General features: G+C 45.9%; 1 protein-coding gene and 1 long non-coding RNA gene across 2 annotated transcripts in view; one reads left to right on the top strand and one right to left on the bottom strand.

The window, feature by feature from the left end:
• The window catches only part of NAV1 (neuron navigator 1), a 251,123-nt gene that overhangs the window by 82,635 nt on the left and 148,852 nt on the right, over positions 1-19,636 (top strand). Inside the window, exon 4 of the mRNA XM_088449333.1 lies at positions 1,450-1,794. Within this exon, the coding sequence (XP_088305459.1) occupies positions 1,450-1,794 (345 nt within the window). The remainder of the gene's footprint in view (positions 1-1,449; positions 1,795-19,636) is intronic.
• Positions 877-19,636, bottom strand: part of LOC148502811 (uncharacterized) — a 192,088-nt gene continuing 173,328 nt past the window's right edge. The window contains exon 4 of the long non-coding RNA XR_015869970.1: positions 877-1,149. This is a non-coding gene — a long non-coding RNA (uncharacterized LOC148502811). The remainder of the gene's footprint in view (positions 1,150-19,636) is intronic.

Raw genomic sequence — 19,636 nt, forward strand, 5'->3', positions numbered from 1 at the left:
ATATCACACTACAAGGATTGTAGTAAATAGGGTAAAAAGTCTCTCCGTGGGTAAAATGCACTTTAAATGTCTCACTAGATGGTATAGATGCCCAAGTGCAAAATGTTCCCAGGTCTTTACACCTCCTGTTGGCCCTTTTCCATATTTGGAGGACTTGTCCTAAACTCCAGGACTGCAATTATTCAGATCACCAAGGCTGTTGTTGGGGAGTGGTGCCATCTGACCCAGGCTCCTGGCTGCTTAACCTAATAGATCTACTAATTTCTAAATATGAGAAATCTCTACTTAAACATATTTGGCAAAAGCCGTGATTCCAGTTTATTGGAAGGACACCCCCCCCCCCCCCCCGATATCTGTTTGGTTTCATAGAATAGATCTGAACATGGATAGTCTGATGGCGTTACCCTATAGAGGCCTATGAGCTTCTATTCGGAGAGTGCTGTGAAGGATCCCAGGTCCCCCTGCTGCGCGTGTGTCACTCTGCCTCTTCTTTTCTTTTAGAGCTGCATCTTGTGCCAAATTGTTGTACATCAATATACCTATTTTAATCCAACTTTCTTCCCATTCCTTCTCTTGGCCCTTCTTCCCTTGGTGTTCTTTCCTCATATCCCCCCGTGTATTTTTCTTCCTGTTGTATATTTGAAACACGCATTCCCACTGTGACTGTATTTAATCTGTTTCTTGCTATTGCCATTGTTCTGCCACACCTGTGATTGCTACTAAAAATTGATTACACAAAGAAAAGACAGGCATCACCATAGTGGTAGATCTCTGGTACAGAATTTCTCTACTACAAATGCCAAATGGACCTTAATTGCTTTTTATTTTTTTTATGTAAGGAAAGCATTTGCAAAACAAAAGTAATGTTACCTCCCCACTGAGAAATATTACATAAATCCATAATTGATGCATACTGTATATACAGTTTTTGAAGATCTGTCAATAGGAATGCGGCATACTTCAGCTCCTTTCATCTGAGGTCCAGCTTCCCCTAGCTTTAGCGCTATGTAATTCTTGTTGCACTGTAATATTACTCTTGGTTGTCTGGATGGGTCGGTGTAGCTCACGCTTTCTGGTTGGTTTTGTATACTGTGTCTATTGAATACTTTTCATTCTGTTCAACTTTTCCACATCTTCTTGTTGAGCTTCCTATGAACACAAATGATAAATGAAAATCAGTTTTAAAAAATTTTTTTGTACATGTTGTATTCCAGTAGTGGTGGGGTATCTTCTAAACCAAGTGGGTCTTGGGCATGTTAGTTTGGATCAAGGTTATGTGAAATACAAATATCCCTGGTAATACTATACCATATCCCTATGAGAACTATAACTGTATAGGTGGAACATTTATTGTTTCAGAAATATTGTACAAATATATATCCTTTATGTGTAATACATTTTGAACATGCATTGTCAATTATTAATAATGTTCCACACATGTTTTTTCAGCTCCCTGGATATGCCATGTTATGACAGTGATGATGCCAACCCTCGCAGTATTTCCAGCATGTCCAATCGCTCTTCCCCTGTGTCTTGGCGTTATGGACAGGCTAGCCCTCGGCTGCAAGCAGGGGAGGCTCCCTCTCTTGGTGGACTGCGCTCGGAGAGTGGGGGAGGAAGCTGGCAATTCTCACACACAATGCCCCTCCGTGCAGGTACACGAATTTGCAGCATTACCCAACGTCTAGAGCTTATGGAATCAGCGGATCGCGAATTGAAATCTGGGTATGGCAGTGACAGTGACTGTCAGCTGGGAAAAGAGACCACACATGAGGACGATGACATCATAACTAGGTAAGCATTACCAAGTATTAAGTGACTGCAATATCAAAGCAGCATAGTCAACTAAAATGAGCAGTAGGGAAAGTTTGAGAGACGATGTTACAGATTACTTCTAAACTAAAAAAGCAGGGACCCAAAATCAGCTTTCAGAGACACTCATCCCAGTTGGCTCCATTAACCACCTACTTCAGACATGATACCCTGTAGAAACTGAATCACTATTCATTGCATTGTAGCAATAAAGCCAAGTGTATTGCCGTTGATAATCTTCGGTTTCTCTAAGAGCTGTTGGGGCCCAACATTAGGTCCCTGCCCTTCTTCTACTTGTGGTGAGGGACATTCCTCTGTAAAATTCCCCTTTTGGCTTAGTCTTTATATTAATAATATTTCATCTAAGGTGATATAATGTTTGTAGACCAGTTATGTAAGTAACATTTTAAAAAGAGCTATTGGGAATATTCTTTTGTCATGCATGTTTCACTTTATTAGTATCATTCACATGAACATTTATGATTTTCTCAAAGATGTAAATCTGCAGTAAAACTATAGCAACCACTTGGACATTGATACCCCTTTTACACCGGAGCTAAAACCCAGGTTTTTGAAGAGTTAACCCTTCAGTGGCGCTTGGAGATGACTTAATCTCCAAACGACCACTTTCACTCCGGAAAAGCCGGGTCTATGCAGACCCGACTGCGTTGTGAGCGGCGCTGACTCGGGAATATCCCAAGTCGGCGCTGGCAAAATTCCAGGTCTGATCCGGATAGGAACTTTGTTCCAACTCCAGGTCAGACCCGGAATTTAGGTGGAAAAGGGGTATTAGATAAATGGAAAGAAACTGCTGTTATGCTGCTATGATGTTTTTTGTACAGGTTTTGCTCCTTACAGCATTATTAGGAAATAACCTTCATTGATCATTGCTGCAAGCCAAATTAGGGCATGCTTGTGCTTTCATTTTTATACTGAGAAAATGGTCACATTTAAGGCTCATGCACACTAGACCAGTGATTTTCAACCTTTTTCAACTCAAGGCACACTACACAAGATTTTAAAATTGCCAAGGCACACTATCCGTCAATGTGGCGTGCATAACCAATGAAAAAACATACACATTGGCTCACACATAAAAAAAAAAAAACTACATACACAGTGACCTCCACAGGAATAAAACACACTACATTGGCCTCCACAGGAATAAAACACACTATACTGGCCTCCACAGGAACAAAACACACTACAATGGCCTCCACAGAAATAAAACACACTATACTGGCCTCCACAGGAACAAAACACACTACATTGGCCTCCAGAAAAACAAAACACATTACATTGGCCTCCACAGGAATAAAACACACTACACTGGCCTCCACAGGAATAAAACTCACTACACTGGCCTCCACAGAAACAAAACACACTACACTGGCCTCCACAGGAACAAAACACACTACAGTACAAGTGCGCTTGAGCTGAACGCCGCAACACACTTGACAATCACTTGCGGTACAGTGGTTGAAAACCGCTGCATTAGTTGATGTGCTTTATGAACGATGTTGATGAAAGATTTCCCTTGAATTTTTTGTAGTGCAGGACAAATGATATTGGGTGTACACACTGATAGATCTCTTTAAAGATGTCTTTCAGTGAAGTCTTCCTGCCACATCTCTGAACAGGCAATTCTTGACGATATTGTCAGATTGGCCTGCATGTACAGATGATAATAGACATCATTAAAGACCCGCGGGAGCGCGCATCGTTGGTCGTTCACTGCATACACACTGAACGATATATCGTTGAACTATATTGTTATCATCCATATCGTTCATAAAAATCGTCTAGTGTGTATGCGGCTTTAGGCTCAGGACTGCAAAAGATTTTGATATTATTTTTGATTACCTCTAATGAGTGTCATGTAAACTTATTGCAGTATATTGGGGACATAATTTTAAATAATTGGTACTTGGATAGTATGTGGAAGTGCCTTTAAAAATGATTCACCTAAAAATGTAGTCAGTACAAAGAAAAGCAAAGTTGTACTCAATAAGTATCTAAATATTTGCACACATTAGAGATCATTAATGACAGTCAAGTGCTGGGCGCAGCAACAACAAATGTTTTTGTAAACTCTTGCACCTGTTTTGCATGGTAATGATGTCCTTCATCTGTTTTAGGTTGTGCATAAAGATAGGGCATTTAAACTGTGCCTAATTTAAGTGTGTCAGTGGGTAGATTGAAGTGGTTTGTAAAAGTGACTAGGTAGGTGCATATGTTTTGGACCAGCAAAGATCAAAAAGGAGAGTTTACTGGGCAAACTTGGAGACAAAAGGTGCCTCATTGGGAGGTTTGAGAAAATGTACCTAGAAGAGTAAATTTCGACCTTGGTGAACCATGTTGCACTGCAGGGGAGAAAATAGTAATCTTAATAGTAAATAACCTTGTAGAAGGTTTACTGTATAATAGAGGAAGAGAGGTAGACAATTTTTATGACTTTGGGCCTGATTCATCACGGATCGCTATTGTGGCTGCGATTACGCACACAGGTCTGCTGTGAAAATATGCTAATGAATGTAAGCGCAAAGCCGTAACACAGCCAGCATAGAGACGCCTACTACCGCCATCTCACATCCGTAATACTTTGCAGTCCTGCGTAAACATCAGCCCCTCACATACAATTACTACATGTCTGACCTTGCTCAGAAATTGCTAACCTCGTCACACTCATGCAACGGCATTCAAGCGGACAGGCACGCCTGCGTTTCTCCAGTCCCCCGTAACCACCCCCAAATGCTGACGTCCCTTTCCTTGGTCTGCGATGGCTTGTGTTTGCGTAAGTGATCACAGTGCGATTGCAATGCTAACTCAAGCACGCACAATGCGGTGCATATGCATGTGCAGTACACACCATCTGCCGATTTGCGTACGCTGTTGCAGTTGCGATCCTTGATAAATCAGGCCCTTTGAACCTTTGGTCCTAGAGTGCACAAGTAATGCGCAGAAAAATGTAAGCATGTGTGTGGGACTCACATAGTACTGATTTCATATTAACAGAGAGAATATTGGATTGGGCAGTGTTTTGCACACGTGTGAGAACATAGCAGCTCATCTGATATTTGCATTTTTCATATAAATTACCTACTTTCTTTCCACACAGGACCTAACTAAACTTATAATTAAGTAAAGAACTGAAACATTTAAATTATTCAAAAGAATGGTAACAAGTTGAAATTTGAAGTAGAATTTCTACTGTTTTCAACGGAATGGCTACGTAATACCGCCGGACGGAATCCCAGTGGTTGAAATCCTGACGCCGGAAGGCCGGCTGATGAAGATCCCGACAGGGGATGTAAGTAGGCATTCCCTACCCCTCTCCCTCCCCTAATCCTCCCTTAGTGGTACCTAACCCTAACCTTCCCCCCCTAGTGCCTAAACCTAACCCCCCTCCCCGCACCCTAAACTTAACCCTCCTGGAGGGGTGTCTAACCCTAATCTCCCCCTGGTGGTGCCTAACCCTAACACGCCCTTTCCCTAGCCTAACCCTAACCCTCCTGGGGGGTGCCTAACCCTAAGTCCCCCCGGGAGTCCCTAAACCTAACCCCCCCTTTCGCGGCAAACAGCTCCCAACGCCCGGCTTACCTACTTTCAGTATGACAGGCATCGGGATTTGGCGTGGGGCTAGTGATAGGCGTCGGTATTAAGACGCCTATTTTTAGTCGGCATTTCGACTGCTGGCTTCCTCACTTCATCCCTTTTCATCATGCACATTTTGTGGGGTACCTTACAACCCACAAATGTAGATGCAAATTAATATTATGGAGTATTTATAAAGTCCAGGAAATGAGTGTACACCTTAAGTTATGTTCATTATACAAGTAGGCGAGATTATTTAATATAAGCACACATTTTTATGGTTTGTATATGAGCCTTAAGCCATATACATAATAGTGATTCACTATCCTGGCACAGAACAAAAATGTTTCCCTTTTTTTTTGTTCAAGTACTGCTTTTGCACTGAGCACACATGTATAGTTTCTTCTTCAGGGTCCTTGGGGTGTAGGTGATGGATCTGAGGACCTCATTCAGAGCCGCTCGCAAAATGAGGACGGCCACTTTGCTTTTGAAAGGCGGCCTCCTGGCCGCTCGCTAAGCTGTGGTTTACCACCCACAGCTTTAGCGAGTGACTAGGTGATGGTCGCGTTGGTCGAGACCATCGCGACCATCGGGGCTTGCGACGAGACCCTTGCGGTCTACCGCAAGTCCCAGGTAGCTTTCCTGCTCTAGCAGAGCAGGAAGCTCCCTACTGACATCACTGGTGATGTTAGTAGGGCCGCCTACAAACGGCAGGCGTTCCTTCAGGAATGCCTCCGTTTGTCTGGCCACCCCCCCCACGCCTACAAAACGGGGCGAGCTGTCGATCAACATCGACAGCCGCCCCTTTTGTAGCGAGTCCTGGAGTGAGAGAATTTCTCTCTTGCTCTGGGGCTTACGCACGCACCGTGCGCACGTGGCGTGTGCGCAGTGCCCCACCATCAACCCGCTTGCGAGCACATAGGCGTTTGAGAGCGGGTCTGAATGAGGTCCTGAATCCGGGCACCACGCAGTTAAAGCACTCAGCTCCCAGTATACCCCGAGCCAGAGGCACCTCAGTTTCGTTGGTGCCCAGCCGGAGTCGGGTCACCATTACGCAGGGGGCTGCTTAGGCAGCCCTTAAGCTTGTTATTTTAGTTTTATTTTACTTAATCTTGAGCGCGCAGCAGAAGACGGTCTGAGGGACGGTGGCACTGCTGCTCCGTCACCCCCCCGGGCCACGACAGCAGTACCGATCTGGGGCATTCCGGGGGTCAACGCTAGCCAGGGCCTCCGGAGAGGACGCAGACTGCAACCAGACTTTAGGGGACTGGTACGGTGGGTCGCCGCTTGCGGTGACCCTGCGAGTTAAGGCAGTCGATAGCTCCGGTCTCGGGACAGGCACCAGCCATCGCGATCCACTAGACCACCAGGGACATTTTGGTGCTGGAAACCAGCGTCCCAGGGATTAATAATCAGCCAGGGGAGACAGCTTCCCTGTTTAAGCGGCTCCTCCCCTCAGCTCTGAAGTCTGGCTTCTCTGAGCTGTTCTCCTCCTCCGGCCATGCCCCCTCTGAGGTCTCCGGCGGCAATTTTCTTCATGGTGCAGTCGCAGCTCTCCCAGGACAACGCGTGGTCCGGTCCCCCTACATACCTCTCCCCAGGGTCAGCGTATGTAGCACTATTTCCTACCAGACACTGAGTCTGTGTAGTTGAGTGTAGTGCCAATTTGCAGTAATTCCTGCATTGTATGTGACTTGTGCTAGCGCTGCCTGTCTGTGTCTTTTTTCTCTACTGTCAGCATATGTCTATACCCTTTCTCTATTTCATGCCCTAATACAGGTGTTGTTAGGGTGGTTCATATATAACCTCATACATATAAACTATATTTGTATGGTCGGCCACATACTGTTGCATGGTGCACTGTGCCATATTTAGGCAGCAGGTCCCTGCAGCTTACCCAAGCAGGACCAGTATATTGCTTCCCTGCTAGTATTTGTACATACTCGTGGTTGCATTGTACCCAGTGCCATATTGTGTGTTATTTTACCCTGCAGAGATGTCCGACAAGGGTAATGAACACATTTCTGCACCTATTCTGCAATGCAGATTATGTACTGCAGTTTTCAGTGAGGAGGATTTGGTTCGGGATGGGTTATGTGTGAGGTGTTATAACCCACCAGGTAGCTCAAATCCCCCGACATCGGTAAGAGCCCCCTTGGGCGGTCTTTTCACAGATGCTGGCCTCCATTGCGGGCCTCCTTTCCTCCTACGGGGCTACCACAGTAGCCTGTAATTCCCTCACAGGGACTACTGCTCATTATGCAGACCCCTCCTGTGTCACAGCAGGCTGTCATTCCCACTCCGAGATTACCACAGGGTATACCTCCACCATGGTTGGATGTTTTGTCTACTTCAGTGCAGAGTCTGGCAGCTTCCTCTATGGCAATTCTGTTGCAGAATGAGAGACGTGTACAGCCAGCTAAGCGTCCTGTAGTGTCATCTCAATCTACTCAGCTATCAGAGTCTGAGATGTCATCTGATGATGGAGAAGTAGCTGACACCTCTAACCAAGACTCCCCTTTACAAGAGGCAGAGACTAAGGGCCTGATTCAGACCCACTCGCGAGCGGCTGTCCGCTCGCAAGTGGGTCGATGTTCTGGACTGAGCATGCGCACGACGGAGGGAGCTCCGTCGTGCGCATGCGCCAGACGCGACGAGCGAAGGAAAGTCCTTCGCTCGTTGTGTCCGATCAAAGGGGGCGTGCTGTCAATGTTGATTGACAGCGCGCCCCCTTTGGTAGGCGTCCTGGGGGCGTGCCTCCCTGACGGGGGCGTTCCCACGGGAACGCCTCCCGACAAAAGCCGGCCCACTGACATCACTAGTGATGTCAGTGGGAGTGATTTTGGCTCTGATAGAGCCAAAATCACTCCGGAGCTTGCGGTTGAAAACCTCAACCGCAGGCTCCGGCTCGCAATTTCGATGGTCGCGATGGTCTCGACCATCGCGGCCATCAAAATGCACGCTCGTATAGCCTGTGGGTGGTGACCCACAGCTATACGAGCGTCCAGAAGGACGCTCCATTTTCATGGAGGCCGGCCCTCATTCAGAGCGTGCGGTCTGCTCAGAGCGTACGGCTCTGAATGAGGGCCTAAGTCTAAGATTAATATCCCTGCCTTGGTGCGTGCGGTCAGATCCTTATTGGTTATAGAGGATGACGAACCTATCCCTAAATCCAAACACCCTCTGTTTAAACAAATAAAGGTGACTTCGGCAGTGTTCCCTCTGCTGATGGACCACATGGCTGCTGCCTGGCAATCGCCAGGTAAGAGGTTTCAACCTCAAAAACGGTTGGCCTCATGTTACCGATTTCCTGAGGCTCATTGTAGAAAGTGGGACTCACCCCCTGCAGTGGCTTTCCACGTTACAAGATTGATTAGAAGTGCAACGTTACCTATGCCTTCCATTTCTTCCTTGAAAGATCCTACAGATAGTGGAAACATGCCTAAAATTAATATACCTTCTTTCAGGAGCTATTGTCCTAGGTATCTAAGGCTATAGAGTGTTGGGCCTTACCCTATAATGGAGAGATTTTATTTGGTCCAGACCTGGACAAGATTGTAGACACGTTGGCAAAATCAAAATCTGCATTTCTGCCTTCGGCACCTGCTCCTTCAAAGTCTCGAGCCTCCTCTAGGTTCTTTCGTCCCCAAGGTAAATTTAATGGGCAGTCCTGTCCTAGACGGTCCACTGCCAAGAAGGCTGCCAAACCTAAGAAACAGGCCTGGAGCACAAGACGTCCGGCCTCCAAGTCAGAGGATAAACCCTCTGCCTGACGGGGCGACCTTCCCTCTGGGGGACCCCAGAGTGGGAGGCTGACTTCTTCAGTTCGCCCAGTGCTGGTGTCAAACCACCAAGGACACTTGGGTAAGAGAAGTGGTCTCTCACGCATACGCCCTCTCATTCCTTCGAAGACCTCCTCACCAGTTTTTCTGCCCAGGCCCTTCTTCAGGCAAGAACCTTACAGATCCAGAAAGCCATACAGTCCTTGCTGCAGGCAGGGGTAATTGTGCCAGTCCCTCTATCCCAGCAAGGGACTGGTTATTATTCTGCTCTTTCTGGTGCAGAAGCCGAATGGGTCTCATCTGCCTATCCTCAACCTCAAATCCCTGAACAAATTCCTCAGGGTGCCCAGGTTCAGGATGGAAACCCTACACTCCATCAGACTGGCTATGGAACCTGGGGATTTTATGGTATCACTGGATATTCAGGACGCATACCTACATGTCCCCATAATGCCCTCTCACCAGCGTTATCTCCGGTTTGCTATACTACAGCAACACTTCCAGTTCCGGGAGCTACCCTTTGGCCTGTCCACAGCTCCAAGGTTGTTTACCAAAGTTATGGCTATCATGGCGGCCCATCTGCGGAATCAGGATATCCGGCTACTACCATAGCTGGACGACCTCCTCCTGTTGGCAAGTTCTCCAGAAGTGCTTCGCCACCACCTGCTACTGACAATTGCCTATCTACAGGCGCATGGGTGGTTAATCAATTGGAAAAAAGTCCTCCCTGAATTCCTCACAGAGGATGATTCATCTGGAGGCCCTACTGGATTCTCAACAGCAGAGAATCTTTCTGACTTCAGACAAGATCTCCACATTACAACTCCGAATACGCAGATACATCCACAGTCGCCGGTTGTCAATTCACTCGGCGATGCAGGTTGTGGGATCCATGGTGTCCACCTTCGACATGGTGGAATATGCTCAATTTCATTACAGGCCTCTGCGGGGGCTAATCCTCTCCAGGTGGAACAAATTCCCCCATCGGATCAAAGCTCAGACAATAATGCTGTCTCCGGAGGTGCGTCTGTCTCTGTCATGGTGGCTCCTGATGTCTCGTCTAACCAAGGGTCGCCGCTTTTGAATCCTGGACTGGGTACTCCTAATAACGGACGCCAGTCTTCAGGGCTGGGGAGCAGTGACCGGTCCGCAGTCTTTTCAGGGTCGTTGGACAGCAGTTGAAGCAACCCTCCCAATCAACATATTGGAACTTCGGGCTGTGTACAGAGCCCTCAAGATGGCCAAACACATACTTCTAGGAAAACCTGTGCAGGTTTGGTCCGACAATGCCACCACGGTAGCTTACATCAACTATCAAGGAGGCACTCGAAGTCGGGCAGCAATGACAGAAGTGTCAAGCATTCTGGCATGGGCAGAGTGTCACCTCCCAGCCATTTTGGTAGTGTTCATTCCGGGAGTTCTCAATTGGGAAACAGACTTCCTCAGCCATCACGATGTGCATCCAGGGGAATAGTCTCTTCACCAAGAGGTGTTTCAACTCCTAGAGAACAAATGGGGCCTCACAGAGGTGGACCTTATGGCCTCCTGACACAATCAAAAATGACCAGTTTACGGGTCCAGAACAAGAGATGCCGAGGAAATCTTGGGGGATGCTCTGTCAGTGAAGTGAACCTTCCAGTTTGTGTACCTGTTTCCTCCAGTCTCCCTGTTTCCTCGAATTCTTCGTAAGTTAAAACAAGACGTAGTCACTGTCCTGCTGGTGGCTTCAACTTGGCCCAGGCATCATTGGTATTCAGATCTTCTGAGTCTCTCCATCTACACTCCGTTCCTACTGCCTCAACGTCCGGACCTGTTGTCTCAGGGTCCTTGCCTTTACCAGGACCTGGATCGTCTGTCTTTGACGGCGTGGCTCTTGAGACATCCCTCCTAAGGTCCAAAGGATTCTCTCACTCTGTTGTTAACACAATGCTTAGAGCGCGTAAGGATCTATCACAGAGTGTGGCATACATATTTCCAGTGGTGTTGTCCTAGGAATTAAGTACCCCAGGTGTTTCGGATCTCCAGAGTCCTGGTCTTTTTTCAAGCTGGATTGGACCTCGGACTCCGCCTGGCCTCGCTGAGAGTGCATGTCTCTGCACTGTCTGTATGGTTCCAATGTAGAATTGCTCCACTTCCGGATATTCGCACATTCCTCCAGGGTGTCCTCCGGATTCCACCTCCCTTTGTCCCCCCAGTGGCTCCTTGGGATTTTGAAGTAGTTCTTCAGGCCCTTCAGGGTCCTCCATTTGAACCACTGGCTTCAATACACCTTAAGTGGTTAACACCTAAAACTCTCTTTCTTCTGGTAATTGCATCTGCCAGGAGAGTGTCAGAGTTGGAGGCGCTCTCCTGTCGCTCCCCCTTCCTGATATTTCACCCCAAGACAGGGCTGTGTTTCGTACTCGCCCTGAGTTTCTTCCTAAAGTTGTTTCTAGTTTCCACATTAATGAGGAAATTATAGTCCCGGCCTTTCAGTCACCAGACCTCTCGGCAGGTGAGGCCTCCTTGTATGTGGTACGCGCCCTCAGGATTTATGTGGACCGTACCAGTTCCCTTCGGAAATCAGGTTCCTTATTTGTGCTCTATGGATTTCACAAGAAGGAATGGCCAGCCAATAAGCAAACATTGGCTAGATGGCTTCGTATGACTATCTCAGAGGCTTACACGCAGGATTGCCTGCCTGTTCCGGTTTCTGTTAATGCTCATTCTACTTGGTTTGTGGGTCCCTCGTGGGCAGCTTGCCGTGGCACCTCGGCTGTTCAGCTGTGTAAGGCGGCCACGTGGTCTTCTGTCCAGACCTTTCTAAGGTTCTATGCCTTTGATACCTTCGCCTCTTAGGATGCTTCCTTTGGGCGCCGGATTCTTCTCTCAGCGCAGGAGCGTCCCCACCCTTAAAAGGACTGCTTTGGGACATCCCCAAGGTCTCCCTGTGGAGCCTATGGACCCTGAAGAAGAAAATGAGAGTTATGGTAAGAACTTACCATTGTTAACTCTCTTTCTTCGAAGTCCAAAGGGTCCACAGGGCACCCGCTCTGACGCACCTGGCTTTATATGGGCTATGTTGCTGGTCACCGGTTTTCCGTCTCCTTCTGTGTGAGATGTGATTCTTGAGTGTACCAGTCTTCCTTCTCTCTTATCCTCCTCCGGCCTTTGACTTATTATGAACTGAGGTGCCTCTGGCTCGGGGGCGGGGTATAAGGAGATTGGACCCAGTGTATCCTGGGAGCTGAAAGCTTTAACTGCCTGGTGCCCGGATTCAGTTCCATCACCTACACCCCAAGGTCTCCCTGTGGACCCTATGGACTTTGAAGAAAGAGAGTTAACAAAGGTAAGTTCTCATCATAACTCTCATTATTACAATGTGCATCAGTTATCTTGCAGATACTGCATATCTTAAGCCAGCTACACACTATACAATTATTTGGCCGATTTGCCTATAATCGGGTGATCTACCTAATTTATTGTATAGTGTGTATGAACGATCGTTTTAGCCTTTTGCCAATAAAACAGTAAAAAAAAACGCCCATAAACGCATTGTTTCGATTATCCGTTCGATCGACTAAGAACGGAAATCACGGCCTCAATTTCCCGATATCGAGAGTGTGTGTGCATTTTCCATAATTTGCTGCTATTTTCTATGTTCTCCTGTCATTATGTCATCCTCCTTGCGGGCGTACATATGCAAAATGAGTGTGGTGTGGTGGAAAATCGGTAGCTTCTAATAAAAAATTGCATAATGTGTAGCACAGATATTGGGAGGCTGGCAATTTGGTGAAAGCTAGCTTAAAATGTTTTGCTGACTTTTTTCACTATGAACTCAAGCTAGTCTGAAGCAATTCTTTGTGCTAGGTGTCTACAGGGGCACATCCACTAGGAGACTTACGACATTGTAATCGTGCAGTCGTTTCACAGTCTGTGCTGTGCCTACACTGAACGATCAGTCATTCAGTGTAGGCACCCTCCCTCATCCCCGAACATGGTCAATCTGTCATTACCGGCAGATTGACCAGCATGTTCGGGCGATGATAGATGTCAAAAACGACCAGCGGGAGCGCGCATCGTTGGTCGTTTTTGACATTATGCTGCCCGATTGTGCCCGATTAACAAGCGATTGAACGATAATAATGTCGTTATCATTCAATCGCTCTGTTTAATCGGGTAGTGGATGTGTGCCTTTAGTGTAACCATAAATGTATCCACTGCACCGGAGCCTAATTATGGGCCTGATTCAGCAAGGATCGCAAGTGCTTAGACGGACGCAGTCGGTCAATTTTTGCGATCTGCGTATGCGTATGCATGGCAGTGCGCGTGCCCGAACTAGCCACTGCGATCAGGAATGACAGCGCAGCGTGTACGCAGACCCATTGCAGAGTGATTGACAGGATGTACCATTTGGGGGTGGTGACAGGGGGGTGGTCGGGCATACGCAGGCGTGCCAGTGCGTTGAGACCGCACTGCAGGGGCGTGCATAAATTAGTCACTGCAATACCATACGCAGCCTGAGGCCTCATAGCGTACACTGAAATTAGCAATTCCTGAGTGAGGTATGACCTGCCTATAAGTCCGATGTTACCGATTGTTTCACTACATTGCCCAAGTGTACGGATGTGAGTAAGGGGAAGTGGGCGTCCCTATGTTAGGCTGAGATCGCATTGCGAATGCAATCATTTGCATATCCTCGCTGATATTAGCAACTGCATTGCATGCGTATAAGCAGAATAGCGATCCTTGCTGAATCAGGCCCTATATGTCCAAAACAGAGGTTACCTCACCCTTCCATAGGAACGTCAATGTAATATAGGCGGTATACTATATGTTTCAGAGATTCCTATAGGAAGGGTTGCTACCAAAGACAGTGCATACATATATATCTCTTAACAGGGAGCGGGGAAAGAGGAAAAATAAATCTTTATATCGGTGCACACAGGTAACTAATTACATATTGTATTAAAACTTAACTTTTATTGTAATGTTAAATTAAAAGTTTTTTCCATGTTTCGTATTTACTATGTAACATATGAGAAGCAAGCAAAATAAAAACAAAAAAAGATAGAATGTGCAAATAAATAAAAATGTGTTTAAAACAATTGTTCAGCAGGTGCTTATTATTGTTTATATTTGAATGTTATTTCCTACCACACACAAAATAATAATCCCTGACGATACTCATACAGGGATTCTGTATGATATAAATAAGGTTACACCTAGCTACTGCACCAGTATTAGTGTTGTTTCTTGATAATCTCAAAATCTGTAGGTAACCCACATTTATTCGGGATACGTTTAAGATGCCGGCGGTCGCAATCCCGACCCCCGGCATCTAGAATCCTTAATCCCGGCTAGGGTTAAATGACAGGCGTCTATAATCCAGATGCCTGTCATTCTCCCGACGCCGGCACACCGGTGCCAGGCATCCCGATCGACAGCCGCGGGGGGGAGAGGGTTAGGTTTAGGCCACCCGGGGGGGACTTAGGGTTAGGCACCCCCCGGGAGGGTTAGGGTTAGGCTAGAGGGAGGGAGGGTTAAGGTTGGACACCCCCCCTGGGTCATAGGGTTAGGCACCCCCCCTGGGTCATAGGGTTAGGCACCCCCCCCTGGGATTTAGGTTTAGGCAGCGGGGAAGGGGGGGTTAGGGTTAGGCACTTAGAACACTTAGGGTTAGGCACTTTAGCACTTAGAGGGGGAGGTTAGGGTTAGGCACTTAGGGGGGAGGTTAGGGTTAGGCACTTAGGGGGGAGGTTAGGGTTAGGCACCCCTAAGGAGGGTTAGGGGGTTAGAATAGAATAGTTTATACTTCCGCTGCCGGGCTCTGCTGTTTTGTCGGGCTGCCGCAGCCGGGATTCGAACTGCTGGTCATGCGGCAGCTGGCATCACATACCGAATGCATTCAGTACTTATATAGTATGAATTCCCTGATGGTAAAATAGTCTGGTATGCGTTGCCAGCTATGAGACCCTATTGAAATAAAATTTTTCTTATAATATAGTGATTTCAGTAGTATTGTAGATTAGTTACATTATTATTATTATTTTGTGTGTGGTAGGAAATAATATTTTAATATAAACAATAATAAGCACCAGCTGAACAATTGTTTTAAACACAGTTTTATTTCTTTGCATATTCTAATCTTTTCTAAGTCCTGCCTGTCGGTGTTCCTTTGGCCCATATATACCATTTGAAACAGTGAATACTAGAAATCAAGGGGATAAGGAGTATGTGGTTCCGTAAATGTGTTTACTGCATATAAATACAGAATTTAAGTTTGTTTTAGTAGAATCATTATATTAACTTGTCCTAAAGTCAGGGAAACAATAGTTTTAGTATTTTATGCACCATTTTATCAGAGCTGCTGACAGTCCCCTCCTTGGGGCATACTTGCCAGCTCTCCCTGAATGCCAGGGAGACTCCCTATAATAGTAGCGATCTCCCTGACTCCCAGAAGAGTCTAGCAACCTCCCTGATTGCACCTTACTCCCATTGCATAGCTATTATATACTTGTAAAAATAAAATAAGGTATATATGCATTCAAATTGGATCATCAGTGCAATTTCCCTGGTTTGGTTTTAAGATACAGTGATGTATCAGTGTGTTTTCTTCATCAAGTAGATCTCACTGAGCAACAACTGCTGCTTTGGGGCTCGTTTACATTTGGATGTAAGTCAACTTTATGACACGCCCCTCAGGTGGAACAGTACACGTCCATTTTAACGCCGCACTCATAGGTGTAGCTCATACTTGCCTACCCTCCCGATTTGGTCGGGAGCCTCCCGAAAATCAGGTGCCGCTCCCGACCTCCTGGTAAGGCAGGCAATTCTCCCGGCTGCCGCCCAACCCTCCTATTCTCCCCGCAATGACCCCTGCAACCCCCGCAGCGGGGGGGCCAGTGACGCGATTCGCGTCAATTTTATCGGCATTGCATAGCAGGGTCGGGGCCAAACTGACGCGATCACGTGACCCCGCCCCCACAACGCCTTCAAGTGATGTCACCCGCCCGGCAACTCCCCCTTGTACCGGCCACGCCCCCCCTGTCCTGCCGATCTGGCTGCTCCCTCCCGGAAGGAGCAGCCATAAAGTCGGCAGGTATGGTGTAGATTTCACAATCTCCCTGAAATGCTTTTTCAAAAGTGGGCAGGTATGCCTTGGGGTTGTGGGCGGGGCAGCTGTGGAGGCGTGCCATTATCTACAGCAACATCTGTCACAGTGCTGAGGAGTCAGAGTCAGTGCACTGTACTCCGTGGTCACTAATGTCAATGTCTCTATGTCGAGCTATTGCCCCTTATTATTGTGAAATACCCCCAGATGTGCAATTATGCACCAGTGTTTTCTTTTGTTGCATACACAACCAAAATTAATATACGAGAGGTGTGCTCGGCTAAATAAGCTGGGTTGAGTTGCTGGCCTCCATAGATTGTGTCATTCCATTTAAAACCTCTGCAACCAACAAAGATAAACCAAGAGCGCAATAAGGATTATTATTTGCATAAAAAAAAATAATTGCACAAAGTGTATATTGTTTGTGTACCAAATGGTATATACTTTCTCTTTAGGTTTGTACAAACGAGAGCCATTTATACACTCATATGTACATTCATGCTGAACTGCACATTCTTCTGAGCTGCTTCTTCATTGTATGGAGTAAACAACATAACTGACACTTAAAATATGAACCATTAATACAGGGTATGTGTACGGCATCCCGGCGGTCTGGATTCCGGCACCAGGGAGGGAGGGTTAGGGTAGGGAGAGGGGGAGGGTCAGCATACCAAGTGTCGGTATGTTAACCCTGTCGGGATCCAGGCGTCGGGATTCTGACTGACTGGATCCTGTCTGCTGGTATTACATACCGATGCCTTAATACAGTACTCTCTAAGGACACGTGACAGGGGAAATATACAGTGTTTGAAAAGTCCTGTTTTCCTTCTGTCAACTGTTAGAAAAATGACAGTTGGGAGCTGATTGGCTGGAGAACCATTTATCATAAAAAGTGAAATTTATCACTAGTTTTGTGTGATACACTCATTGATACATGAGGCTGATTCGAGGTCTATTTACTAAGCAGTGTTAGGAGACAGAGTGAACAGTGATAAGGTGCCAGCCAATCAGCTCCCAACTGCCATCTCACAGGCTGTGTTTGAAAAATAACAGTTGGGAGCTGATTGGCTGGCACCTTATCCCTTTTCACTCTGTCTCCTTACACTGCTTAGTAAATATAACCCCATAATGACAGCACCAGAAGTAGCCAGATATTATATATACACTTTCTCCCAAAGAGCTCTATTTACTACAATCCGCATTGGGAATGCATATTGTAGTGTGATATTACCGACTGAATTCGCATTGCAAATTTAGGCAATATCACAGGGTTTTACTAAAAATCCCTTGCAGGGACAGAGCTTGCGGTAAAGCTCTGTCCCTGCGAATCCCCTCCGCACACTTATCACGGTATTTTCGCAAAAAATACTGTGACAAGTGCCCGTGCATGCGCCGACCGGCCGTCGCTAAGCCCCTCCCCCGCCATTAAGCCCCACCCCCTGCGATCACGACCCCCCCCCTCACTTAATTACACTTACCTGCAGTGATCGGGGCTCCGGTGATGTCCTCCATGGCTCCGGTCAGCTGACAACCCATCCTGCACTGGGACCTGGTCACTTGATGACTGGTCCCAGTGCAGGATGGGAGACCAGCCGACCGGAGGGAGGACATCACCGGAGCACCGAACTCCGGTCCTTGGACTCAGGTAAGTGGTTTTTTTTTACTAATTTTTTTTTTGCAGTGTATCAGCGTGTGGTCTGTTTAGACCACACAGCTGATCACTGGGGCCGGCTCCGGGCTCTGCTCTGTCCGTTAGAGCAGAGCAGGAGTCCGGTAACCGGGGGAGACCCTGGATAACGCCACCTCCAGGTGGCGTTATTATCACAGGGCTTCCCCCTGTGTTTTTTCACAATTTATTTTTAGTAACTTTGGCCAGATCACATTTCCCATTACAATTATGGGAAATGCGATCTGCTTACTAAAAATAAGTGATAATTAGGGGTTGGAGTAGAATTTTACGAATTCTACTCCAATTGCCCTTTAGTAACTTTAGGTGAAACTAAAATAATGTGAAAAGGGTGTGAAAACACCCCTTTTCACTATATTTTAGTAAATATAATGATAATAAATAGTGCCCATAGTCTTGGGCCACTGTTACTGAATCTCTCCAGTAGGCATATATACTGTATTTCCTATCATTTCTGACAAATCAGTTAGTTCTTAAAAACAGTTATAAGAAAAAATAAAAGTAGAAGGACCTTCTCCCATAAATATAAGACAAATAAGTATGAATAAGCATGAAGCCCTCACTTGTCAGTGAGAAACTTTCAGGACTAATGAAGATAGTAGTATTAATATACATATAATTACAGGTTGAGTCTCCTATATCCAAAATGCTTGGGACCAAATGTATTTCTGATATCGTATATTTCCGTATTTTGGAATATTTGCATAATATAATGAAATATCTTGGGAATGGGACCCAAATCTAAACACAGAATGCATTTATGTTTCATATACACCTTATACACACAGCCTGCAGGTAATTTTCTACAATATTTTTAATCATTCTGTGATTTGTGTACATACATGAAATTCATTAATGTTTCATAATTACTTTATACACCCAGCCTGAAGGTAATTTTATACAATATTTGTAATAATTGTGTGCATCGAACCATCAGAAAGCAAAGGTGTCACTATCTCAGTCATGGTAAAAAATAAAATCTGTAATTAGGAATATTCCGTATTTTGGAATACCTGTATTTGGGTATGGGAGACTGAACCTGTACCATGTATTTCTAAAAATTCTGCAGCACGTTACAATTAGGAATATGCACAGTAATAAAATAAAACAAAACAGGGCATTAATAAGAGATATGATGTCTCAATAGTATAATCTATAGTCAAGTAGGAATTTGATACATGGGGTTACATGTCACATATTGTATGTTGATCCAGGCAGATTGCAGTGGGAAAAAGTGATCCAGTCACACAGCAATGTTGGTTTTGGGAGGGGGGTCAAAAGGCTGTTTGAGCATATGAAGAGAATATATGTAAGTTTTGAATTAACTGTGTAGAAGGGCTACAAATCGGTAAAAGAGCCTAGGGAGGTTAATAAGGAATTTGAAAAACTATATTTTCAGGAAACAGTTGAAGGTTTGAAGGCTACGGCAATTCCATAGAGTGTTTGTAGCCTGAAAAAGGCCCGTAACCCGGAATGGAAGTATTAAAGGCTTGGATCATAGACAGAGTGGAGAAATTGAGTTAAGAGATAATTTATGTTGCAGTTTTATTAATGCTTTTGTATGTTAGTATAAGTACTTTATAGGGTTCTATAATGTACATGCAACTGTAAGGACCGACAGAGGGCCTGATTCATAGATGGATATAGTGTAGATGAGTGCTGCGACTT

Source organism: Taudactylus pleione, unplaced genomic scaffold (genome assembly GCF_031769625.1).
Source record: "Taudactylus pleione unplaced genomic scaffold, aTauple2 ptg000482l, whole genome shotgun sequence".
NCBI lineage: Eukaryota > Metazoa > Chordata > Amphibia > Anura > Myobatrachidae > Taudactylus > Taudactylus pleione.